Raw genomic sequence first — 27504 nt, forward strand, 5'->3', positions numbered from 1 at the left:
CCATGGCTGCAGAAAGCTTTGGGAAGAGAAAATCTAGTTTCCAAGTGGAAAATATAGAAGGGCTCTGATTTGCCCAGCTGGGGTCCCGTGTCTATCTTTGCTTTTAGTGTGATAGCCAACGAGATGGGTCACTCTTGACTGTCCAGCCTGGGTCATCTGCTCCATTGCTGCTGCCAGTGTCCTTACCAGAAGAGCAGGGCCAGCAAGGACAGCATCTTGAAGCTCTGAGCAGTGCAGGGATGAGGGGCCACAGGAGCAGTGGGACATGATCCTTATGTTGGACCTGTTGTCTTGGTCAGGGACAGCGTTGATACTCTTTAGAAGACTCTGCAAAGCCGACCTTCGACGTGTGGGGTGGGGTTTTACAGCAGGAGAGAGAATGCACAGATGGCTGGTGTGATTAGAGAGTGCAGCCTTGGAGGTGGGGGAGGCCCTGAGTTGATGGTTAGACACTGGACTGGGGAGTTGGGAGGGAGGCCCTGGACACATGTGGGGAAGAATGGTGGATCCTACACCATTGTAGGTTCCTCCAGTGTGAGAAACAGCCACGCAACAAGTGGGGAGGTGGGGGAGAAGCCTCCACAGCCAAATGAAGGGGGCTTGACTCCCTCTGTCACCTGCCCCGCAGTGGCCTGGAGAAGATCTTGCATATTTGTGTCCCCTGAGTGACTCTCTGTGATTCAGGGCCACACCATTTTGCCTCTGTCCCTGCCTGAGCTTCATTCACAATTTACCGGTAGGTCCCTCAAACTGCGGTGTGCATACGACCATGGATACAAGCAGGTCTCTGGACCCATCCCAGTTGAGAAAGGGTGGGCCAATGGGTCTGGGAAGGGCTCCAGGCATCTGTATTTTTTTTAAATTATTTTTTAATTGTTTATTCATTTTTGAGAAACAGAGACAGAACATGAGCAGGGGAAGGGCAGAGTGAGAGGGAGGCACAGAATCCGAAGCAGGCTGCAGGCTCTGAGCTGTCAGCACAGAGCCTGATATGGGGCTCAAACCCATGAACCATGAGATCACGATCTGAGCCGAAGTCTGACGTTCAACTGACTGAGCCACCCAGGAGCCCCCGGGCATCTGTATTTTTAACAAGCTGCCTGAAGTGATTCTGATGTGGTTGGTGGTACAAGGTGCCTGGAGGAAACGTGCACAGGATAACGTCAGAAAAAGGAAGAAGGGATCTGGCTACTTGTCTGTAAAGGCTGATGTCCCATTGTCTGCAACAGGGCCAGCTGAGCAGTCCTTTGAATCTAATGAGTCGTGGTCCCCTGCCCAGGGGGATGGGCGGGGAGGAAATGGTTAGAAAGGTGCAGGTCGAAAATCAGGGAAACACAGATGCAATGAGGGTTGGGGGAGAAAAGAGAGAATGAAAATTCGTTCAGAAAGGCCACTTTATTGATGGAGATAAAACTGAAAGGAGCTCTCCATAGCCCTCCCTCACTCACTTCGTGGTTTCACTGGGCGTCTGAGACTGGTGGGGGCAGGCGTGTGGCGTGCCGGCTCCCCGCTGCCTGCTCCAGGCGGCCACATCAAAACACATCACAGCTCATAAAGACTTGCAAATGCACCTCAGAATTCCCCAAATGGTTCCTGGTGTTTTTTTTTTTTAAATATTGTACAAAATATGTTAAGTAGGAAAGGTCAGCTGTGCTGTGACACCTATAGGACGTCCTTTTAGGATGACCGTCCCTGAAACATTGCTTCTTATTGCAGTGAAACCTCTAGAAGGTAGAGCTGTACAAAAAAAGAAAAAAAAATTCTAAACAATTTTATTTTAAGAAGAGCAGCAACTTAACACTGCTTTAGTTCATTTAAATTTTCTTTCTCAAAAATACATTCCTAAATATACAAACTATACAATCTTGTCATTTTAATGCTGGTTTTTTGTTTTTTTTTTTTGTTTTGTATTTTAATAATAATAGAACCCAAACTAAAAAAAAAAATTCTGTTCATCTTCACACCGACAAGAGCGCTAGAGGGCTTGTGACCCAGTACCTTCATATAACACCACATAAATAACTTTAGCCACAGTCTACGTTCACAGCGTGGTCAGCGGAACAAAGGAAATACTTTTCTGGTGATCAGACATCGTCTGCGGAGAGGGTCGGGATGTTTATCCGAGGCTGGGTAAAAAATGCCATCTTCTCCCTGCAAAAGAGGCCAGTCCTTCAGAGCAGGGGTTTCAACCTCACTTTATAGGTACTACGGGCAGGATCCTCCTTTGTCCTGGGGCTGCTGTGCACTGCACAGTGCTTAAGAGCATCCCTGGCCTCCAGGCACTGGGCGTCAGTGTTAGCTTCCCCTGGCCTTCCAGCTGGGACAACCAAAAATGACCCCAGACAATACCAAAGGTCCCTGTGGTGCCCAAGTCATCGCTGGTTGAGAACCACTCGTTTAGGGACATTGGCAGGACTAGCCACCTTCATGGGCCTCTCTTGAGTTCAAATGGGTCCTTGGGTCATTTCTAGTGTTGTTTGTTTTAGAGTCTCAGTTGCTTACAAAGTAAAAGATGTCCAAATATAGTTATACAAATGACAGTGTGTTTAAAACGTTTCTATTTCAGCAAGGCTTTTTTTTTTTAAACACATACATAACCATGAGTGCCTTACTTGAGAGACCCCATCAGTCTAAACGCAAGACCCTCTGTGAATGCGAGGCCCTGGCCAACTGGCATTTGGGGCCCTCCCGTGACCTGCCTGGGTCCAGGCAAGAAGACCCTCCCTGAGACGCTGGCAGGCGGTGGGCAGAGCCAGGGAGGCCGGGCAAGCCTCTGTCACCCCCAGGCTTATTCATCATTCAGCCAATCCTCCATAATTACCGATGATGGAAATGCTAAGAGCAAAGGCCGGAGCAGGTGGCTCATTCATTAAACAAGAGGATCTAACAAATTAGCTCAAGTTGCATGGGGACTGGTAAAGATAGCAGAGGGAAAGCCCTGCGGAGCCCACAGAGCGCCGGGGATGGCTGGGCAGAGCGTGTGCATCTGTTTCAGGGAGAGCTGGTGCTCCGCTGGCAGAGGGGGCTCAGGATGGCAGCCGGTGAGACTGAGGCTGGGCAGGCTGGGTGTGAAGGGGGAGGTGGGCTGGCCAGGGGCCCACCTGCGTACCTGAAAGACTGCACTTCTGGGGGTTCCTTGCAGCTCTGGCCCCGAAGCCTGTGCACATCCTTGGCAGCTGCCCGCATCATCTTGTCTGTCTGAAGCTCACCCTTGTGCTCCGCTCGGTCCATCTGTAGGGCAAAGCAAGCAGGGCTGTGAGGTGGCACAGGGTCCTTAGGGCCTCGAGAAGAAGGTCAGCCAAAGAGCACTTTCTAGCACAAATGAGGGGTCTATTGTAGTCAAGAGGTCTGAGGATGGCAGAACAGGCTCACTCACTGGTCCTGTTACACCAGGATCCTCTGCTTGGAAGGGTGAGAACTGATCCCACCATCTCCCAGGGTGGACAGGTTTTTGGGGCCAGGATGCTGAATAGCTGGGTGGTACGGAGATGTGTGCTGCCTAGAGAAGTGTGTGATACCTTTCTGATCCTCAGGGTCACCTAGAAGGTCACTATTATAATTACTTCTACACTACAGACGAGGAAACCGAGGTTCAGGCATGTGAAGACATTTCTCTAAGGTCAAACACCTAAGAAGTGGTGGAAACCCAATTCCAATCATGCAGCTGTGCCCAAGGGTTTTGGGAACATTGCAAACATTCCTCCTAATGCAAACCTACAGAAGCACTTTTGAGAACAAACCACAAAGAGCCCCAAAGTATCCATGTACCATATACTTGAAAACATTGCATGAAAATGGAAATTTTGGTCAATGAAGCCATCATTTAAATGGTTCTTCAGTAGAAGGTCATTATCAGTCATGGATATACTATTTTTTTGCTATCTGAAAGGCCAACTTTTCTTAACTGATGTTTTCTTAAGGCAGGGCACACAGGACACATATGTACTTTTTTTGCCTTGCTAATCAGGAACCTCAAAGATAAATGTAATAGACCATTGCAATTAAGTTAGGGATATGTTTATTTGCTTCTCTCCTTTAAAACAGTCTCTATTTTCCTGTAATGCTCTAATTATAACCCTATTATAAGTATATAGGGTATACGTGGTAAATTAGAAAGAAGTAAACATTTCTGGAACTTTATATATTTTAAATGTTTATTTATTTTTGAGAGAAAGAGAGAAAGAGTGCAAGTGGGGAGAGAGAGAACGAGCGAGAGAGCGAGTAAGCGAGTGAGAGAGAGAGCAAGGGAGCGAGCTAGTGAGCAACAGAATCGTGGCAGGCTCCAGGCTCCAAGCTGTCAGCACAGAGCCCGATGTAGGGCTTCAACTCACGGACTGTGAGATCATGACCTGAGCCAAAGTAGGATGCTTAACCGACTAAGCCACCCTGGTGTCCCAACATTTCTGGAACTTCTGAATTACCAGAGTCAATCTGAAGTCCCCAGGCCAGTCCAGACCTTAGAAGCTCACCACCACTTTCCTACTCTAAGGCATTTTCACCTGAATCAAGAGCCGGGGCTTCAGCTAATGGCTCTCCCAACAATCCAGGCAGGTGCTTTTTGCACTGTCTGCCTGTGTGCAGAGAAAACTAGCAAAGGTCACGCCTGCCCTGGATGGCAGTTCAGGAGTGGCAGATCATATATAAAAGAGTTGAAAATGGCCTCTGCATATTGGCCATATGTTGTTACTTCTTTATGACTGGCTGGTACCTGTCAGTTCACAAGCCCATTGGTGCCAAAGTCAAATTTTTATGCTTCCAATTGTTTTACTTATGAGAGAGAGAGAGGGAGGGAGTGCGAGCGTGAGCAAGCACATGTGCTGGGGAAGGGCAGTGGAAGAGGGAGAAAGAATCCCAAGCAGGCTTCACACTCAGCACAGAGCTCAATGCAGGGCTTGATCCCACAACCCTGAGCTGAAATCAACAGTCAGATGTTTACCCGACTGGGCCACCCCCACCAACTACTTTAAATGTAGCTCAAACAGATTTTTTCAGCCATTTAGAAACTGCCAGCTCTACACACCCCATGAAGCTGTATCCACCATCTGCTGGCCATAGACACGATAACCCCGGGGCTATAAAAGACCCTAAGTCGCTGCTGTCTTGGAGCTCTCTGACCCAGATCGTCCTCCTGCACTGCTGAGGGACAGATGTAGATGCCCGTACCCTGTCTCCCCTGGGAGTTCTTCCCTCCTCCCCTCTAGGTGGTGACACAGAGCAGTGGCCTTGGGGACTTCTCATGCGGTGAGGGACTTCTTCCACATGCAAACTTGTATCTTTGGAAGATACCCACTCTGTGAGACTGCACTGGGAAGACACTGGGGCAGGTCAGCATTTTGTATTCACTCTATCAAAGCATGTGCCCCAGCACAGATTAGGTACCTGATGTTTGATGAATATACAAGTCAATAAGGCCTTGCGCACATAAACATGGAAATGCAGCAAAAGGGTCTGGTACCCAGGTCAAGAGTTTATAAAGTTTACTGGGCAAGGGGTCTGATGGACATGGGGGCCCTGGGAAAACTCTCAGTGGGTCACAGGATGGCAGGAGCTGTTTGAGGCTCTGCTCTCCCTCCTGCAGCAGTGGGCAGTTCCTAGGGCAGACGGAGCCGGCTCCCTTGCCTCCTGCACGGTCCTTACCCGCTTCTCCAGCATCCTCAGCAGCAGACGGAAGCGCTCATCCTCACGTAACCACTGTGGCAACTCCTTCTCCCCATGGCTCTTGGCTTGTTCAAGCTGCTCCTTGAGCTCCTTCAGCACTGAGATCTCCTGAGTCAGCTGGCTGTGCCAGGTCCTGGTTGCCTGCAGGTCTAGCTCGAGGTCCAGCGAAGTGCGGATCAGGCGCTCGGCTCGCAGGGATTTGACTGATGAAGGCTGCAGGGGTAGGGATAGCTTTGACCAGTTATTAGAGGGCTGAGTTCGGTGAGCGTCTATGACCTGCTTCTCTGACCTTCAATTACCCTTTTGTGTTCAATCGCAGGCTCCTACTCCTTCAGAAACGGGACTCACCCTCCTCCAGATCCCCGATTTCTCCCACTCCCATAGCTTAGGTTTGTTGAGCACTTTTATGTCCCAGGCATGGCACTGAGTGGGGGAGCTGAGATTCCTCCCCAGACAGGTGGCTCCAGACCCACCCACTCCTCCCCACACTGCCCGCCTGCCCTGCTCTCAGCACCCCAATTCACACTTGTCTCATGGATTCTGGTCAATGCCCTGCTCTGAAGTTGTTTCCTCAGTGGAGGTCTGTGCTCTCTTGAGGGCAGATATTAGGTCTCCACTTTATGTTCCCATACCGGAGGAGTGTTGTTTCTGCTAGTCCAGCACTTGCTTCCCCCGTCTCACAGTACCAGTGCCCTGTCTTCCCTTGGGGGTCCACTGTTCCTCCATGCTCAACCCACAGGGTGGTTCATATGGGACTTCAGGGACAGGAATGTGACCCGAAACTGGGCAGTCAGAACCTCAGTGACTGTTTCACGGGTGAGTCTGTTATTTAAACCTAGCCAATAACCTCCAATTCTGGCACTTTTGCTTAAAAAAAAAAAAAGCCATTGAAAAAAAAAGAGCATCTTGACACACAGGTTAAGCCAATAAGATACCAACCTGGAACCGACCATAGCCATCTTTTCCACCGTACTGTGTGACCCTTTTTAAGAAGTAAGCTAGGGGCATGTGGGTAGCTCAGTTGGTTGAGTGCTGGACATTGGCTCAGGTCATGATCTCCCAGTTTGTGAGTTTGAGCTCCGCATCAACCTTGCTGCTGTCAGCACAGAGCCTGCTTCGGATCCTCTGTCCCCCTTTCTCTCTGCCTCTCCCCCACCTGCACTCTCTCTCAATAATAATAAACAAACATTAAAAGAAAAAAGAATTAAGCTATCTGGGGGGAGCAGTGCCATGAGAGGGGGACTGGGCTTAAGGACACTGTCTCAATAAAGGATGGATTCGTGCCTGCAGGCAGTGCAACATCCTGGGGTTTCCCACTAAATGAGCCAGTGAATTCTCTCTTGTACTCTCCAGCTAAATTTGCGCTGAGTTCCTCTTATATCCATACAGATACAATTATCTGCATGGACGAGATCCCCAGTAATACAACCATTTCCTCTCCTTCTATCACAACACAGTAATAATTTAAAAATGGCTAAATGACTGAGGTATGCAGAATTCCAAGCGGGCCCCAAGATTTCCACCACAAGTCTATGCTGAAAGCCCAGATTGGGAAGGGCTCGTCTGCACCCCCTGCAGCTTTGACTGGTAACAAAGTCCATACCAGGAGTCAGTCCTTTGCCTAATACCACCCTGTCCCCATCCCTGGGCCAAGCCTCCATCAGGCGAGGTGAGACTTCTCTGCAAAGGCAGCCTGTGGCCTCTCCCCAGTGCTCTTCCAACTGCACTGAGAGAAGCCCATTCACACCTCCCCGCTCCGGGTTGCTGCTTGGAGGTGTCCGGCGTCTCCACCAGCAGGGAGGCTGTCAGAACCTTTGCTCTGTCAGCTGGAGACACGGGAGCAGAGTGGAGCAAGAGGCAGGCTTCCACCGGTGACTGTGAGATTTTGAGTTTGTTAGTTCTTAGTGACTTTGATTTCTACCCTGGAAGATCAGGCCAGTACCACACTCTGAATCTAACCTGTTATCATAAGTAACGTTACATTTACTGTTGGCCCCTTCCCCAGTGCCTACACAGGCTTAACAGCTGGTCAACACCACTGGGGTTGCAAAAGCAACTTTGTCCCACCAGTGGCTGAGAAGCACTGGTGAGACCTGGGGGCTGTGCTTGTGGGGGTGTGGGGGGGACGGTGGAACAGGTGTACAAGTGGCTTTGAGGAGACCATCTTACCCGCTTCATCCGGACACTGCGCCGCTCCAGGGAGTTTCGAACAAAAGGTGGTTTCTTGGACAGCGTGGAGCTGTCACTGTCACTTCGGTTCAGCTGCAGAAGAGAAGTCCTGGCAAGTTAATTAGGGCCAGAGTACATCTGGGAGGCACGCTGGGGCCAGGAGGGTGGTGGAGTTCCCATGCAGTTAGCGGCGCAGTGAGGCGGACACCAGACAGAGTGACTGTAACATCTCATGCCCCCTTGACCTGCTACACCAAGGCCTGTTTGCATCCACTCTTCCCTGTCACCCATAGAGCCCGCCTTTATGGCTCAAATGGAGCGACTGTCAAGATACACATATACGAAATGTATGAGATAAGACAGGCAGACTGGCTCTGTGAGCTCTCGCCCTCCTTAGAATCCCTTCAATCACTCTGGATTCTCCCCAGAGGGCTAAGAGTACCCCCCTGCCCCCCCCCCCCGCCACTCCCACCGGCCAGATATCAGGAAGGACGCTTTTCTACTAAGGGTGCCCCAGACAGAGGAGGACCTGGAGAGGGAGGCTGGGACGGCAGCACAGCCCAGGACATGCAGGGAACAGGCTTCTTTCTCAAGTCACATTTCTGAGGTGGTGGGACGGCCACAGGCAGATGCAGCAGAGACGGTCTGTTACGGCAGCTGTCTGCTCACTTCTCAGGCCTCTCCCGAGTGTTTGTGTCATTACTTTTGTGGTTTCTGATAAGTACTAGTAAGTACTAATATTATTAGTCCTGCAATGGTGATGGACACGGCAACCCAGGGATGTAACTGACAAAAGCTACTGCAGGAGGCAGCCTTCACCAGAACCAGAAATAGAGTAACACTAAGAATGCGTGCCATGTGCTTTATGGACATGTCCGTTACATTTAACCCTCAAACAATCCCAACAGGGGGAACTGAGGCCCAGGGAGATTAAGATGCTTTTATAAACCACATGGCTGGGAGCACAGAATAAGAGTTCAAGGTCCAGTCAATCTGACTCTAAGGCCGGGTCCCCTGGGCCCCAGGATGCACGGAGGGCTCAGATATGAAACTAATCTAGAGATGGAGGGGTGGGCCATCTTGACTGGGGTGGTTTTATGCAGATTGGCTGGATATCATACAAGGAAGGGGCTTTATCCCACACTGCTCCAGTCCAAGGGGGGCACTCACAGAATGTGTGTCATACCAACTAGAAACACTGATCAGGACAACTGATCCTTACATCGTGGTTGTTCCAGGATTAAGGACAATATTAGAAAAGAGTGATGAAAACCACATTAGGTTCTTAAACTTAACTGTTCCTTATGTAAAGATGTTTGGCTGCATTTAATCTCAGACATGGTAGAGAATACTGTTGCTTTGTTATTATCTCCATGTAATAGGGAATCTAGGAACAAAGCTGTGAAATAATTGACAGTTTTGGGCAGCTAATTCAGGAATGAGAATTTTGGAAGGTCTGTTTTCATCAGGTCAGGGTGAGCCAACCAACACATGTGACAACACTGCTGGTAATCTGTAGGTGTCAAATACACGGGGGTCATGGAGAGCTGCAGGAGCGGAGCATTGTCCCTGCGCTCATGGACGTCAAGTTCAGTGGGGGCCAATCCAGGGAAGTTAACCAAGTGGCACAGGTTGTGCTGATGACCAAAGAAGGAAGATGCCCAGCAGACGATACTTGGGGTGCCTTAGTGTGGCATCAGGCCAGCTTTAAAATAAACTATTTCTATGTACCCTGGGAGATGGCAAAGGAAGTCCTTTGTTAGGTAGCTCTGAGTAATAGGACTGTGGGCTCTGGAGTCAGACTCCTGGATTTGCACCTAATAAGCTGTGTGACCCAGAGGAAAGTACTGTGACTTTCTGAGTCTCAGTATCTGCATGTATGAAATGGGGTAAACATGATTTGCCCTGCAGAGTTGTTTCTGAGATTAGATGAATGTAGAAGATGTCTTTTTGTAGGGAAATGTGCTGATCAGCACTTGAAACTCCATTGCATGGGTGGGGAAAACTGCACCTTATGACTCATGGTGGGAGATGAAGCCCACCTTCCACTATGGAAGCGTGAAGTGCCAGAGTCTTGCTTTCCCAGTCTCTCTTGCAACTAGAAGCAGGCATGGGACTAGGTTCTGTCCATTGCCTGCAACTGCCCCAGGCTTTGAATCTTCATCTGGCTAGCTGCACCTGATGCTCTGTTACTGTGCCTTTCAGATGTCACCAGACTGCTGGCTTTTGTTCTATGAGCGTGCTGTATCTGGGAGTATCTTGGGGAGAAGCCATTCCTGGCGAGGAGTGGCGCCTACAGCAGCAACCACAGCCTCCCCAGCCTCCTGCAGGGGCAGGACTCAGTGTGAAGTATCAGCAGTGAACCCCCATGGCACTGGCAGCAGTGGGGCCAGCTGGGCCGCGTCTGGCAGCAGCACTGTTATTATCCTCACTAGACCAGTTTTGTGGGATGATCTTCGCTGTGGTCTGGTCTGCCCCTCTTCCAACCTGACTTCTGAGACTAGTTCTACAACCTTCCAATGAATATGTGAACTCCTCGGTTTCTTTTCCAAAAAACTCATTCCTGCATGTACTGCTCACAGTCTGTTTTGGTCACTTGCCATTAAGAACCCTGATGGGCACAGGACTTGACAGGAGGATGTGGACAGGGCTGGCTGTGTACTGGGGGCAGGCTGGGGCACAGACCCCAATACTTCCTGTGGGGAGTTTGGTAATGCTCACTTTGTGGGTTCAACACAGAGGGCTAAGTCGTTACCTGACTGCATGCCATCAGAATTTTGGGGGAAATGATAGGAAAAAATTCAGGATGCTGTGCCACCGGCCTCTTCTTGCAGTCTTCAGTAAGATTTTACAAGAAGGAGACAACCTGGGGCTGAAGTGGGACAGTCAGAAAGCAAAAATAAAAGGAAAATACTCGTATCCCTGCTCTTTGAAAGTTCACGTTATGCCACTTTGCTTTTACAAAAGACCTACACTGGTGCCTGTTTTCACTAGTTCAAAGAAACGTGAAGAGGATTTTTACTTTCATGGAAAAGGCAGAAAGATAAAACATCACCCAGTGTCTTGGCAGCGAGCCCTCATGGAGCCAGCAGCACCCCGAGTGTGACAGGGCACCTCCGAGCCCCTTCCCCAGGACCACATGGAGCATCTCGGCATCAGGCCACTGCAGCCTTGAACGGTGTCTGTGAGCATCGGTGCTTCATCTCCATTAATTCTGTGAATCTTTTAGCAAGATGCATCCTAAGGCATCAGAAAAGCCTAAGAGGGGTTATTTTTTAGGTCTGGGAATGAGAAAAATGTTTTCCACAAAAATTAATGGTAATTGCTTCTCTGCTCTCGCTCCCGTGGTTTTGCCGTACAGAGGCCCTTTCTGGCTGTGGCATGGGATGCATGCTGCCTGGAAATTTTCATAATGTGCAGCCTTGCTGGGTTGGAAACTGGTCCAGATAGTGAAATATGGGAAGGGCCCACCGTGGTGCCAGGGTGGGTGTTATAGATGGTTAATAAATAGGATCAGAGCTCCTTGTTATTTGAAAATGCCAATCCTGGGAAAGGGCCACTGAGAGGGAACCCATCCGAACAGGCGACCAGAGTCTTCTAGTAAATACTGAGGCAAAAACTTTGAGTCTTTAGTTGGAAAAGAGAAACACTTTACAAAAATCTTATCTTCTACCTTCCATTTGACAAAATTACAACTGCAATTGAATCCTGATGAAAAAGAATGAATCAAACAATCATTTCTTCAGGTGTGATTTTTCAGACAGGTGACATTTTTCACTTTGTGTTTGAATTCCAGGGCACGATCACAAAAATGGCAATTTTGCCAAAACCAGAGGATGTCGTCCATGACCCTAAGGGCTTTTTAAAATCCTTCAACTTATTCACATTTGCAAGAGCATTTTTCAGTGACTTCAGGAAACTCTGTACCTCTCCCAAAGATAGGCAGCCAATGGACAGATGCTGACAAGCTCAAACGATTAGCTAGAGTCCTGAAACAGAGGCAGGGGTTTCTGTTACTTCTGGGAGGGACCTGGGGAGTAACTGGAAAGCAGCTAGTAAACTGGTTACACTGACATATTATGAAAAAGTGAGCTTCGACTCAATCGTATAAATTTGGCCTTGGATCCTGAATAGCAAATATTGCAAATGTCCCTTGGGGTGCCTGGGTGGCTCTGTCAGTTAAGCGTCGGACTCTTGATCTCAGCTCATGTCACTATCTCACAGTTTCGTGAGTTCGAGCCCCAATATCAGGCTCTGCACTGACAGCACGGAGCCTGCTTGGGATTCTTCTTCTTTCTCTGCCCCTCCCCCGTTCACACTCTGTCTCTTGCAAAGTAAATAAGTAAACTTAAAAAGAAAAAGGGAGAAGAAAATGCTCCTCAACATCCCCTTTCCTTCCCCGGTACTAATAGATGGCTAAGTGACAGGTCGGTGCAGGCGGGTCCAGTGGGCTTGCACTCTGAGACGACTTACTGGAACACTAGACAAGGAAGGTTCTGTTTGTGCTTCTAGTCCCTGCTCACTGGTTCTCTGTGCAGAGGGGAAGGAAGGAGCGGACACATCACTGAGCCCCGGACTCAGGTAAGGTGTGCATGTGCCACATCTGTGCCATCCCTGAGGAAGGCTGGGAACCCCTGAGATGAGTAAGCGCTCAAACCCTTCACTTACAGAAGGAAAGAAGGAGCCTGGCCTATAAGGGGTGGGCTAATGAGACAGACAGTAAAGGCATGAGGGAGCGAAAGGCTCCTGCAGGATTTCTAAACTCCAGCGCAGCCTATAGAGAAGACTAGCAACCAAACAGGCAAAGAGGGCCAGGAGGCCAGAGTGAACTTGAAAGCCTCTCTTCTCCAATCATCTAAGGGCAGCTGCCCCACTGCAAAGCTCCAGCTGGCTGCTGCCGTGACATAATGTGTGGCCCATGGTGCCAGACAGTTTTTTTTTTCCCAAGAAAAACTAGAATTTTATGTTAAATCTTCACTTTTATTTTATTTTTAATTGCCTTCCCTAAGTTTTCAATGTTAGCTATAGGTTCAATAAAAACCAAACCTGTGACTAAACAGCACAGGCATGTGCACCTCGGGGTGCACACTGGATCGCCCTGGGAGTGGGGAAGAAATGCCAGCTCCGGGACGGAGAGGGGGCAGTCTGATCCCAGCACACAATCGTGTAGATGCGCAGGGCAGGATGTAAACGAGGAGGGGAAAGCTGGTTGGAATTACAAATAATGTTGGCCATGTGCTGGGTACCAAGCTTTTCCTACACTTTCTCTAATCCAACTCCTAAAACAATCCTTTGAAGTCGGTCTGTTAACTCCACATGAGGTGAGGTGTTAAAAACGTGCCTGAGGACATCTGACAAAGTGAGAGTAATCAGAATCAGCACCCAGAACCCTGTGAGGCTGAAGGCACTCATGACTCTACAGGAAGCAGGTCCCCTGGGAGGAGGGCGGTACCACACATTTGCTTACCCGACACACATACTGGCTTTGGGGTCCTGGGGAGAAGGTCTTAGAGCGGATAATGGTGCTCCCTCTGAGAAACGGCCCCGGGGATGGTGCACCCACCCGTCGGTCCTTGGGCCGCACGACTGTGGGAGACGGGGCCGGGGTCTCTGTGTTGGTCTCTTTGTCCACCTGAAGAAGAAGTCAGAGCTTTGAGGCCACTGGTATCCAGTGTCTCAGCTATCCCACCAGATTCCCCAGCTGCCCCCTACTCTGTCATCTGGCCTGTGGCCCACAGCCTGTGGGGGCTTCCTGGGCACTGGCCCTGCCAGCCAGGACAGCACCCAAGGCCCCAAGTGCTGGCCCCTATGACATCTGTGGGCTGGAGCATATTCAGTCCCCAAACAGGCTCGCGTGAGCGGTATATGGATGGGTGTCCTCGGTTTCATACCCTCAGGACTTATACGCCAACCACATTCTGACAAAGCCACATCCAAGTCCTCCATTGCTGCAGCCAAGTGCTTTCCTGGAATTACGGAGGCAACCTGCAAATCTCAGGTTTTAAACTGGGCGGTCAGGTTTTCTACCATTCTTTCATAGTTACCAGCAAAAGACAAACAAACAAGAATGTCTTAACGCAGGGTCCTGTTGGCCAAAACAGTGCCTTTCTAGAATCTTGAAAAAGGCGCCTGCTTTGCCTGGAGACTGGCATCTTGGTGGGGAAGAGCTGGAAGGCAGCGCTAGGTTCTTCTCCAGCCCCTCTTGACCAGGTACTTTCGAGCAGGGCACAACCTGTAGCTCCACCCCTGCCTGCACACAACGGGGTGCTTTATCTTCTGCCAGTGCAAAAAGACAGAGACTTCTATGGAGAGTGAACCTGGCTGTAGTGTGTAACCATAAGTGCAGCAGGGAAGGAAGTGGCATGGGGAACCTGACTGGACGCCATTTTCCTATTGGACTTGGGCAGATCCAAAGGAAGAAATACATTCCTCTGAAACCTTAGAGGTTGTCTCCATTTAGTATTTAAAAATTTTTTTTAATTAAAAAATTTTTTTTATGTTTTTATTTATTATTGAGACAGAGAGAAACAGAGCACGAGTGGGGGAGGTGTAGAGAGAGGGGGAGACACAGAATCCGAAGCAGCTCCAGGCTCCGAGCTGTCAGCACAGAGCCCGATATGGGGCTCTTACCCACAAATGTGAGATCATGACCTGAGCTGAAGTCAGACGTTCAACCGACTGAGCCACCCAGGCGCCCCTATGGTCTCCATTTTAGAGATGAGCAAGTGAAGGCTGGAGAGGGATGAAGGGACCTGCTGAAGACTACATGGTGGGAAGGTAGCGGAGCCAGCATCTGAACCCAGACTCATCTGGCTGCCAAGCTTGAGGTCAGTCCAGAGAAGCAGGGGACCTGTGAAGGGCAGGAGAGATGAGGGGAGAGCCAGCCTCTCCTGGTTCACTGTTAGAGATGACCCAAAGTACAGGCAGGGACGCTCCTCTGCAACCTTCCGCAGGTTACCCTGTCCCCAGGGCCTATCCCCTGATGCATTTTCAGAATGCCTGGACTCAGATGCTGAGGACTATTTCCCTAGGACAACCATTCCTGCTTCCCTGGCCCTGCCTACCTTTAATGCTGGGCACTTGTCCCTATGTGGTGAGGTTTTCTCAGCAAAAACATCCTCCTCTCCCTCTTCCTCCTCCGCCGCTTCATTCTCACTGGTCTCCTCATACCTCCTGTGATGACAAAGAGCTTTGGTTACCTGCCCAGAGACCCCCCTGAGCTGCTCACCCATCTTTAAAGGCACCCAGGGCAGGGATTCCAAGCCTTTTACAATCAAGAACACATTTAAACAAAACAAAAAAATTAGTGAGGTCTCACTGACATACAACAAAATGCATTCTTACCACTGTTCAGTTTCATGAGTTTTGACCAGTATATTCCCCCATGTAGCCACTGCCACACTTGAGATACAGAACACTCCACTACCCCGAAAGGTTTCTCATATCCTTTCCCGTTTAACCTTCCCCATCCCAGGCCCACCACTGATCAGCTTTCTGTCACTGCAGATTGAATCTGAGTTTTCTGGCATTTCATAAATGTGGAATCAGATAGTGTGTGCTCTTTTGTCCCTGAACTATGTTGGTGCCTGGTCACCCTTTTATTGAAGAGTAGCATTCCCAGCAGGATGGACAGATCACAATAACCATTCATCAGATGATGAACATTTGAATGGCTTCCACTTCTTAGCAGTTACGAATAAAGCTTCTTAAAGAACATTCACCTACAACTCTATGTAGATGCAGGTTTTCTCTTCTCTTAGCTCTTGCATTAGTTTGCTGGGGCTGCCACAGCACAATACCGTAGACTGGGTGGCTTAACAAACAGAAATGTATTTCTCACAGTTCTGGAGGCTAAAAGTCCAAGATCAAGGTGTGAGCAGGTTTGGTTTCCTCTGAGGCTTCTCTCTGTGGCTTGTGGATGACCACCTTCTTGGTGTGTCCTCAAATGGTCTTCCCTCTGTGTGCATTTCCTTGATGTCTCTGTGCCCAAGTTTCCTCCTTTTACAAGGACACCAGCCATATAGGATTAGGACCTACCCAAACTTTTATGGCCTCATGTTATCTTATTCATCTCTTTCAAGGCTCACTCTCTACGTTACAGTCACATTCTAAAGGATGAGTGAGGGTCCAAGCTTTAGTGTAAGAATATGGATGGTGGGTGGGGACACAATTCAGACCATAATGGATGTACACCTAGGAGTAGAGCTGAGTCATACAGTAAGTATAGGTTTACCCCTTGAAGAAACTGGTTTTCCAGTGTGGTTTTGCCATTTTACATTTCCACCGACAAGATTATGAGCATTCCAGTTCCTCATCTCTATTTGGTATTGTCAGTCTCGAAATTCAGTCATTCTGCTGGGGGTGTATTTATATCTCATTGTGGTTTTAATTTGCACTTTCCTGTATTTACTGACCATTCATATATTTTCCTTTGTGAAGTATCAGAGTACTTAGCCTGTTTAAAAATTGGGTTGCCATTTTATTACTGAGATGTCATAGTGCATTACATCTTCTGGAAAGAAGTCTTCACACATATTTGCTCCAAGTCTGTGGCATGCCTTTTCATTTTCTAAATAGTATCTTCCGAGGAACTCTGATTGTGATAAAGTCCAACCTGGCAAATTGTTTTTTTCCGTCCTAAGAAATCTCTGCCTATTCCAAGGTTGCAAAGAATTTCTTCTATATTTTTTAAGTAGTTTTATAGTTTTACCTACTGTATGATCCATTATGAGCACCACAGAGGTTTTTTTCTACATGGCTATCCAATGGCGTTCTGGCACCATTTGTTACAAAGAATTTATTTTTAGTGATTTTTTTTCATAATGATTCTTTCCCTTCAGACTCTGGGGTTGGGAGGAGCCGCTGTGGCAAATGGACTGCATTTATTAGTTACTAATTTTTCTTTAGTCCCATCTTTACTTCTCAAAGACAAACGTAACTGCCAGGCATCTGATTGGCAGGAGACAGTATTGCCATACTGAGTTAAAGGGATTCCAGCCAAAAGCAGAGAACTGGACGTACAGTTAGCCAGCTCAGTGAGACTGAGGACAAACATAAACTCTCCCTTGGGATTTTCCTGACGGGGAGAAAGGCTCTTGGATCTCCAGTCCCAGCCCCATGACCAAACATCCCCTGCCCTTGGATGGGGACTGGTGCTAATAGACTCCTTGCTCTCCCTCCCTTGCCTCACGGCTTCTTGATCTACACATAAAAGGACCACGGAACATGGGAGCACACAGTGAGCGCATCCTTAACAAGATGGCAGATGCCACAGTGACCAGCATCTAGGCCCACCAAGCGCCAGGTGCTATGCTAAGGCCTTAAAACAACACCGAAAGCAATTACTGTCTCCATTTTACAGATTCAAAAGCTGAGGATCAGACAGTTGACAGGTCTTGTCTGGTGTCACAGACCACGAAGTGGTGCCACCAGATTTCCCATCCCACGCTGTCCAACTCCACTCACTATAAGTGCTTAGTGACTATGGAAGTCTTTTCTTTTTGATCAAGAATCTGATCTAAACATTTCTGGGAAGGAAAAAAAATTCAATTGTAATGAGAAGAATGATTAAAGTAGACATCTTTTCACCCTTTAGGTGGCAAAATATACAGATCATCAGATAATATCAAGTGCTGGTAAAGGCATGGAAAATAGGCATATCTCCACAGGGAATGTACATCAGATCTGCCAGTTTACACCCTGAAGTCAGTTTAGCAGTATCTTCTAAAATAAAACAGGTACGTACTGTAGTTAGATTATATTGAGCATTGGATGGAGAGGGAGTAGGCTTAAGGGTCCTTTTAATCGCTGCTGGTGGGAGCATTTGCTAGTACAATCTTATTTGAGAACTATTCTGCAATGCCTATTAAAACATAAAGCACACATGCCCTGGGGCCAGCAACGCTAATTCTCAACCTCTGCCCTAGACAAACACATACACGTTCCCTAGGAGGCAAATACAAGGATTTTCACCCTAGCATTGTGATTATATTCTCTTTTATTTTCTAATACTCTTAGAATTTTGTTTTGCTTGTGGATCTTAAAAAAGAGATCCAGTCTTGTGACTACATGCACTAAAGAAACCTAAACAAATAAGAGGAGGGAAAAACTATGGCACTCTGGCCTTTGGGTGCTGAGAGAGAAGCAGCGGAAATTAGAACAGAGGGCCAGTCTTTGGGGGGGGTCTCCACACATGGCTCTGGAGGGGAGCAGGCACTGCAAACCTAGTTAACATTCCAAGGCCAAGAGAAGGCTTCTTCTGTCTGGGGGAGGGGGGCTGCAGATGGATTCACTCCAGTAGAGCAGCTCTGGGATTCCCAGTCCTCTTTGTAACTCAGTGTCTAGGGAAGTTTGAATGGCAGGGGTGGGGAGAGAGGGGGCCACAAAGGGAGAGAGAACAGAAGGCAGTTGCTAGGGGATGGCTTGAAAAGTCTCACCACAAGCTTGGAATTTGGCAGAAACCACTGATCTTGTGCCAGGGTTTTGGAACGCGGGTCCTGGGCCTATTTCCGGCATCAGACCTCTGCACAGCCCAGCCTAGCACAGCAGTGTGCCACAGAGAGTTAGAGAGAGAGAGGGAGAGGAAAGAGGGAGAAGGAAAGGGAGGTAGAAAAGGATGCAAAGTGAGAGGAAAGAGTGAAAGAAAGGGACACAGAGAGGGAGAAAGAGGGAAAGAGAGAGATTGAGATAAGTTAGAAAGAGCCCTAAAACGAACTAATGAACATACAAAAATTCAGGGACCTTACCCTACCCTTTATCACATGGAGAAATAAATAGTAAAAGAGAAAAGAAGGGTGAGCCTGTGGGCCATATCCAGCCTACCAACTGCTTTGGACAGCCCAAGCTATGAATGATTTTTGTATTTTCAAATGGCTGAACAAACAAACAAAAAATGATATTTTATGACCTGTGAAAATTACATAAAATTCAAATTTCAGCGTCCAGAAGTAGAGCTTCAGTGGTGGAGACATGATGAAAAGTACCATAATGGCTACTTTGATACTGCCACAGGAGAGCTGAATAGATGCACCCGAATCCGCAGGGCCCACAGAACAAGACATTTACTATCTGGACCTTTCCAGAAAACATTTGCTGACCCCCTTCTGAGACCAAATGTATAACTGGAGGCTGTAACAGAATAATGCAGAAGAGTTACTGAGTGTTTCCCGTGGGACAAAGTCTGTGCTAAGTGCTTATCTTATTATGCATAACTCTATTGAGTCTACAAAATACGCCATGTGTTGTGGCCACTCATTAGATCTGTATTTCACGGAGGCGGAAATGGAGGTTTAGAGCCATGGTTCTCAGCCCTGTCTGCACATTAGGATCACCGAGGGAGCTTTAAAAACTTACCAATGCTCAGGCCTCGCCCAGACCTAGGGTCCCACAGGAAGCTGGTTGAGCCTGACTCTGAATCTCTCTGTCTGACTTCAGAGCTCGTGAACTTAAAGCACAACCATACTTCCCCCCAAATGGCAAATTCACAGGCTGTGGTCATTTCTGAGATGGAATTCGCCTTCTCCCTCCCTAGCGTTCCTTCTCATTTCCCAAATGATAATTTCTACCATCGACTGAGTGTCTGCTATGAGCTTTGTGCTTTATCTGCAGGCTTTTCCTTCAGTTGTCTGCAGTAAGTTCATGCAGTCAGGGTGACATCTCGCTTTTCCAGATGAGGCTCAACCAAGGTTAGAATGACTGTCCCGACAGTGGCTGCCCTTGTGGCAGAGGGCAGTGACCGGCCCAGGCTGGGCTTCTGGAGAGCCAGTTATGCTCCGCTTCTTGATGGGGATGCTGCTCACCTGGGGAGTTTGGTTTCTGAAAATTCACTGAGCTGCACGCGTAGGGAAACCTTCACGTGTTGTGCCATGCCGCAAGGAAAAGTTATGGATGCTTTGCCAAAGGTTACAGAAACAATCATGACGCTAAGATTGAACCCTGGTCTATACACCATTTTTGCCCTAAATGTGTACTGGACACAAGAGACTAAGAAGCACTGAGCCACACAGAGAAAGCTGTCTCCAGTTCTCCTGTGGACACAGAGACGTCTCTCCCTGGCAGCATGTCTTGAATATATCTGGACAGAGAAGACTTCAGGCCTAGAGCCTTAGCGAGCAATATGTCTAGGTGGGCTTTAATGCTCTTGCTTTATTTTCATTACATTTAAGTTTCCTTGTTATCTTCTGAGGCAGACTTGGCTCATGGTCACCCTAGTGACCTACTTTCTTACTAACAGAATCCTGATTTTTGTATCCCTCGCAGTTAGTAGGCCAAACGGCTAAGCTTAGCCAGTAAGAATCAAGCGGAAACTGTTAGGTGGGAGTCTGAGGAATGCTCCTTGGTGAAAAAGGCATACAGGCACATTCTTTCGTCTTTCTTGTTTTCTGATGCTTGCCTGATGGCTGGTGACTCAGCAGCCATTTTGAGCTAGAAAGAAGCCTCAGTGATGGCAGTCACCCAGTAAGAAGAGCAAAGCAGAAATAGAGGAGGAGACTGGGTTCCCCGAAACACCATGGAGCTGACAGATGAGCCTTGAATTGCTTCTTCCAGTTCTTCTTTTTAAGTAACAAAGCAATAAACTATCTTATTTAAGCCTATTATTTCTGCTCTCTGTTCCTAGCAGTCAAATGAAATTCCTTATTGAAATAGCTTCACATTATGGCAGATTATACTTTCCGTTTATAGTAATGTAAAAAAATAAATGCGAGTCTAGGCAGACACTAATATGTGACCTAGCATGAGTGATTTATAGGTCACAAAATAACAAATTGGGAAGAAATTTTGGCAACCATCATACCAGGCTAATCACAGTTGATCTTGGAACATGGGTTTGAATTGGATTTTTTTTTTTTTGATAAATACAGTAATGTACATGTATTCTCTTCTTTATATGATTCTAAACATTTTCTTTTCTCTAGCTTACTTTATTCTAAGAATAGAGTATGTCACACATATAACATACAAAGTTTGTACTAATGGACTGTTTATGTTATTGGTAAGACTTCTGGTCAACAGGAAGACTATTAGTAGTTAAGTTTGAGGGAGTCAAAGTTCTATGCAGATTTTGGACCATGCAGTGGCTTGGTGCCCCTAGCCCCTGTGTCGTTCAAGGTCAATTGTACTGCCTTGTTGCTTGCAGAGCCCATGAGGAGAAAGGCTGTCTTCCCAGAGGAACCCTCTTCTTGGTTGCCCTGGAGTTTGGGCATCTCATTCCTGTGTCCAGGTCCAAGCCAGATCAGTTCCTAAGGCCCAAGCGAGCTCTCACTTACCAGCTGTCTTCCAGGGTCTGTGTGCTGATCCTTCCCTCCTGCCTCTTCTCCAGCTCCACTGCTGTCTGTTCCAACAGAGCAGACACGGCATCCTGTGGAGACAAAGGTCCAAGGGTTTATCTGCATTCCATTAGCAAGAATCACAGCTTAGACTGTGACCTTCCCGGTGAACTGAGACTAAAACTGAAATCCAGAGTGGGAAAGTGTCTTGCTTCAAGGTCATATAAACTGGATATACAGCACTTAGTTCATCTAATTGGCAGTTCTCCTGAGAATAATCCTGTATGCACAGACGGACTTTGGGAAGATAGTCAAGTTTAGTAGCAGAGTGAGGCAGAAATATAGATCTCTGGCTGCAAGAGATTATAGTGTAGTCAGGAGACCATCACATGAACTGTCAATAATGTGATAATGTGAAATAATATGATAAGGACTTTGCCAGAGGTTAAGCTTTGGATGTTTAGGAACAATGGAGCAATGGCAAAGTCAGGTTGGGGTCACATTCAGGGAAGACTTCCTGGAGGAAGAACATCTATACTGAATGGTGTCTACAGTGAGGAAATCTGTGTGACTTGAGGAAATTAACCTCTCTGAGACTCTCCTCTATAATAACTTCTAAAAACTACTACAGAGGGTTGTTATGAAGATTAATTGAGAATGTATACATAAGATACATAAAGAATACCTAGCACATAATTAGCACTCAGTAAATGGCAGCTCATAGTAAAGCAAAAATTCATCTTGTACCTTTCTGAGCACGTGGCTAATTTGCAAACACCCTTAGAAGTGTGAGCCAGAGCTTGGAAAATCTCTGAAATTTTCTTTTGGGGAAAAGGGGAATAAAATCAATTGAAGGCCTGGTATAAGTCAGGCACTGACAGCTTGTGTGTAACATCTCACATAATCTTTACAACTATTCTGAGAGATAGAGATTATGATTATTCCACTGAGAAATGGGAACCAGGAAACTAATTGTGCCTAAGGTTGATGTCACATACCCAATCCTTAGGTAACCTTTCTGAGCCTTGGTAAATGGCACATAATAAACAGGACAGTGCCTGACACAAAAGGAAGTGCAGGAAATGATAAGGATTGTGAAAAACAAGGAAGAGGAGGAGAGGAGGGAGGTTGGGGGGAAATAGATTTAAATCTTCCCCTTATCCTTACCAACTGACCTAGCCCATCCCCTCCATTGAAATTCTGGGCAATGACTGTCCAAAGTAACCAAGTACTGACAGAGGGAAGAAGCACTACAGAGAATTACGAGCCAACCTGAATCCCAAAGTTTTCTACTTGGGATCCCATTAGGATCCTCTATGCTGGGACACTCTATGTCCGAGGGCAACTTCACTGCTCGGTTGAGTTTCGGCTGGTCTACTTGGCTAGCAGATGTGAGCTTCCCAAGTACAGAAAACAATTTAAGGATATGTTAAAGTGTATTGCACTAAAATGAAACCAATACATATTTTTAATCCAAAAATAGGCAAATGTAAGATTTTTAAGAAATATACAATAATGAAACAGATACCATTTAGCAAGCACTTACTAAGTACTCTTTACATATACTTCTTCGAACCTTCCTAACCACCTTTTTAGATAAGGATTCGACATGAAAAATGAAGAGGTTCAGAGTGGTGAAATGACTGACCTGTTACCCACCTAACAAACACATCCTGTCAGTGATCTTCCTGCTGCCTCTTACAGCAAGTCTCTACTATGGACCACTATGCAGATAGCAATATCTCAATAAAGGTTAATTTTCTACCTTCCACAGGTTTCTCCTTCCTTCATTAAAAAAATCATAAATTGAGGTTTTCATCAGGCAAGTTATACTATGGCAAGCAAAGGGCAGAAGGGGAGCACACAGAAGCAGAAGGGGAAAGTCGCAGATGGGGTCACCTGCCCCTTCACAGAGGTCTCTCCTATCTCGTGTTCTTCTCTGTTCAAATGCCCTCTGCTGCTTCTCCCACCTCTGATGCCCAGTCACTCCAATTCTGGAACAGCTTTTTCTGCCATCCACCCAGATGCTGCATATACAAGAGGCTGGTGCAAATGTGGGGCCCAGCTCACCGTGCGTTCGGGCCCTGGGGTGGGGACCGTGGCTCCCGCTGGCTTGGGCTCCCTGCTCTGCTTCTTCAAGTATTTGTAGCTCAGGAGGTTGTACCAGCGAGTCGACCTCTCCCCAGACCGGCAGACCTCAGCCAGGCTGATCTGGGCACCTCCCTGTTGAGGATGGGAAAAGGCAAGAGTGTAAGTCAGGGCTGACAAGGTATGCTGACAAGGCTCCTGGGGAGAGCATGAGAAGCATCCCCAGATGAGATGGCAGCTTCTGGGAGGAGGAAAGGACTGTTAATTATTTCCAACAGCTCACTTTTTCACCAACCTACTCATTTATTGGTTTATGCGTTCACCAAATCTTTTACTGAGCACCTATCATATTTTTTTAATTATGACAAAACCCATAAAATTTATCATCTCCTGCCCCCCAGCTTTACTGAAATATAATTGACATGTAACACTGTACTAGTTTAAGGTGTACAACATAAAGATTTGTGGGGTGCTTGGCTGGCTCAGTTGGTAGAGCATGAGACTCTTGATCTGAGGGTCCTGAGTTCAAGGTTCACATTGGGCATAGAGTTTACTTTAAAAAATAATAATGATTGGTATGGTATTTATCATGAACTGATCACCACAGTAAGTTAACCTCCATCACCTCGCGGCTAGATTTTCTTATAATGAGATCTTTAAGATCTACTCTCCTAACAACTTCTAAATATGCAACATAGTGTTGTGTCCTGTAGTCCCCAACAATGTACACCACACAGCTAGAACTTATTTATCTTATAACTGGAAGTTTGTACCTTCTGACCCTTCACCCGTCTCCCCTACCCTCCACCTCTGTCAACGATCAATCTATGTTTTGTTTCTATGAGTTTGGTGTTTTAGTTTCACATGTAAGTGAGGTTATATGAGTATTTGTCTTTCTCTTTCTGGGTTATTTCACTTTGTATAATGTTTTCAAGGTCCATCCATATTGTCACATAAAATTTGCCATCCTAATTATTTTAAGTGTATAGTTTAATAGTGTTAAATATAGTTACATTGTTATAAAACAGATCTCCAATACTTTTCTCATCTTGTAAATCTGAAACTCTATACCTATTAAGTAACCTCCCTCTTTGCTTCTCCTGGTCCCTGGCAACCACCGTTCTACTTTCTGTGAATTTGACGAGTCTAGGTGTCTCATGTAAGTGGAGTCACACAGTATTTATCCTTTTGTGACTGGCTTATGTCATTTAACATAATGTTCTCAAAGTTCATTCATGTTGTAGCATGGGCAGGATTTCTTTCCTTTTTAAGGCTGAATAATTTTCCAATATATCAAGAGACCAAATGTTTAAATCCGTTTATCCAATGATACACATTTGGGTTGCTTCCACGTCAGGGCTATTGTGCGGAATGTTGCTATCACTGGGTGTGACCTTGGATATACAGCTAGTTGTGAGGTTTCTAGATTGGATGGTAATTCTATTTTTAATTTTTTGAGGAATCTCTACCCTCTTTTCCACAGCAGTCCTGCACAATGTTTTACCACCAACAGAGTACAAGGGTTTTCTTTTTTCCACATCCTTGCAAACACTTGCTATTTCTTGTCTCTTTGATAATAGCAATTCTAAGAAGCGTGAGGTGATATCTCACTGTGATTCTGATTTGTGTTTCCCTGATGATTAGTGATCGCGAACATCTTTTTGTGTATCTGTTGGCCTCTGTATGTCTTCTTCGGAAAAAAGTTTATTCAGAGCCTTTGCACATTGTTAAATTGGATTGTTTACTTTTTTGCTGTGGAGTTGTATGAATTCTTTATACATTTTGGATATTAACCCTTATCAGATACATAATTTGCAAATATTTCCTCCTATTCAGCAGGTTGCGTTTCCATTTTGTTGATGATTTCTTTTGCTGTGCAGATTTTTAGTTTGATGTAGTCCCATCTATTTTTGCTTTTGGAGTCAGATCCAAAAAATCATCACCAAGACCAATGTCAAGGAAGAAGATTTTGAACAACTCAAAGCACCAGCAACAGGGGACTGGAGGAATAAACTATAATATATATACACGATGTGATGTACAAAAAATGAGAAAGCTCTCTAGGTGCTGATGTGGAGAGATTTCCAGGCTGTATTATTAAGGGAAAAAATAGAATAGTGCAGAAGAGAATATGCAGTATCCTACTTTCTAAAATAAGAAATGGAAAGAGGGATAAGAATACATACATTCTCTCTCTCTCCATATATATATTTCTCCTTCTGGCTTACATATATATACATACATATACATTGTACCATATTTGAAGTGCAAGGGACAGTGAACATTTTCACATGAACATGGGCAACAAGCAATAATGGAAAGGTAAAGACAACACTAATCAAAGTGGGCAGCTATACAGGGCAGGTGGTGGGGCTGGGTGCAAGGGCCAGGGGAACAAGACTGCTCTGCATTAAACCTTTCTACACAGTTTTTCCTTGAATGGTGTAAATGGACGCCTTAAAATGAAAATAACCTACACAAAATTAATCTCACTGTATATAACCTCCCAGAGAGGGGATTTATTTCCAGTGACTTGACCTTTTACCATACATCCTTAGTGGAAAGAATGACCACATACTTTTAATCTTTCTTCACAGGTCTTACTATTGTTTTAACATGTCCTCTTTGGAAGTGTCCCAACCAGGTTTGGGGCTCAGCGAATTCACTGTCCCCAAACACACCAGGGGCTGTGCCAGTGGGTGGTAGAAATACCATAAGCTGGTTTGTGAAATGGGCCATTAGCTAAGTGGTGGCTCGGGTGGCACCTGGGATGAGAAGGGGACTCCCCAGTCCACCTGGGATCCTTTCTCTCAGTTTTCCCTTCTAGTAGGATGGACCAGGGCATGGCATGGACTTTGCCAACCCACATATGGCTAAAGGTTAATTTCTAGAACGGTGGTGAGCAAGTGGAGAAAACAAGGTAAGGACTAGAGTCCATTCAGGAATTAAATACCTGGTGCATTTTAGGCACCTGTAATAAATGTAAATAAACACAAATATGTGTATATTACTCATTGATTCACTTAATAAATACCCTCTGAGCAAACTAAAAATAAATATCTACTTTGCAGACTCTGGAGCCATAGAAACATGTAAGACAGGATTTTGCCCCCAAGGGGCTCACAGTTTCTTGCAAAGACAGACAAATGTGTCAGATACTACAGTTCAGAACATGCCAGGCCATGTTTGAGGGGCAAGGGGGAAAGAATATAATGACAGCTTTGAGGTGTAACACTGCCATCAGATTATTCATTCCAACAAGATATACTGTCTATTTTGGGCTGGCTCATAGGTATAAATGTGGTCTACTTAGGTAAATGATGCCCTTTGAGGGCCTTCCTTTATTTATTCAATACACACACAGAGCTAAGTAGCCTCTGTGTGCCAGACATGGTTTTGAGGTCTGGGGACCCAGTAGGATTTAAGGCGGATGAGAATCTCTGTCCTCCTGAGCTTACATTCCAGCGGGGGGGGGGGGGGGGGGGGGGGGGAAATCAGATAAACACCAGTAAGTAAAGTCAGTGTACTATTTCATGCATTACTAAGAAAGAAAAATAGTTGTCAATTAAACTGTGACCTGCCATCTACTATAAATTGCACCTGGATTCTAGAGATTTGATAAAATGTGAAAATCATGTATACCCTAAAATCTGTAATATTGACAAATGTTAGGTGGGGGAACGTGCTGCAGAGAAAATAACACAGGGAGAGGGGATGGGAGGGACAAGAGTGGAGGGGAATGTGATTTTTAAATAGGATGGAAGGAAGACCTCACTGAGAAGGTCACATTTGGGTCAGGCCACAGTGAGGCAGGGGAATGACCCTTGACCATCCATATCTGGGAGAAAAGAATTCTGGTCAGAGGGACAGCAAGTGCAAAGGCATGGGGCGAGGAGGATGCTGGTGTATTCAAAGGGCCCAAGGAGGCTGGAGGAAGAGTCTTGGGATAAAAGCTGAGAGATAACACGAGGAAGATCTCCAAGGGCCTTGGAGGGCAGGCAAGGGGTCCAGGAGTTGACTCTAGGTGGGGACAGAAGCTACTGTAAAGTTTTAGGTAGAGGAGTGGCAAGCACTGATTTGCAATTTAATAGGATCACTCTAGTTACTGTGTTGAGGGAGGCAAGGACAGACCAAGGAGACCCAGCAGAGACTGCTGCGCAATCCAGGCAACAGACGGCAGTGGGACAGGGGCAGTGCTACCTGGCCAGGGTCAGGGCATCTTCTGAAGGTGGAGCTGCCAGGAGTTCCTGAAGGATTAGACGCGGAGTAGAGAGGAAGAGACGGGTCAAGGATGACCCTGTGGTCTCTGGCCTGGGCAGTGGGA

General features: G+C 46.6%; 1 protein-coding gene across 2 annotated transcripts in view; it reads right to left on the bottom strand.

The window, feature by feature from the left end:
• Window positions 1–1376: 1376 nt before the first annotated feature.
• WWC1 (WW and C2 domain containing 1) overlaps window positions 1377–27504 on the bottom strand; it is a 146560-nt gene continuing 120432 nt past the window's right edge. Inside the window, exons 16-23 of one of the 2 annotated variants that reach the window (XM_029942894.1) lie at window positions 23163–23315; window positions 21093–21184; window positions 14892–15000; window positions 13295–13459; window positions 7828–7920; window positions 5638–5871; window positions 3110–3231; window positions 1377–2151 (exon numbers count right to left, since the gene is read on the bottom strand). In XM_029942894.1, coding sequence (XP_029798754.1) covers window positions 2085–2151; window positions 3110–3231; window positions 5638–5871; window positions 7828–7920; window positions 13295–13459; window positions 14892–15000; window positions 21093–21184; window positions 23163–23315 — 1035 coding nt within the window. In that variant the 3' untranslated portion in view covers window positions 1377–2084. Of the gene's footprint in view, window positions 2152–3109; window positions 3232–5637; window positions 5890–7827; window positions 7921–13294; window positions 13460–14891; window positions 15001–21092; window positions 21185–23162; window positions 23316–27504 lie in introns of both variants that reach the window. The other variant, XM_029942893.1, reaches the window with a different exon arrangement.

The sequence above is a fragment of the Suricata suricatta genome, chromosome 6 (assembly GCF_006229205.1).
Source record: "Suricata suricatta isolate VVHF042 chromosome 6, meerkat_22Aug2017_6uvM2_HiC, whole genome shotgun sequence".
Classification (NCBI taxonomy): domain Eukaryota; kingdom Metazoa; phylum Chordata; class Mammalia; order Carnivora; family Herpestidae; genus Suricata; species Suricata suricatta.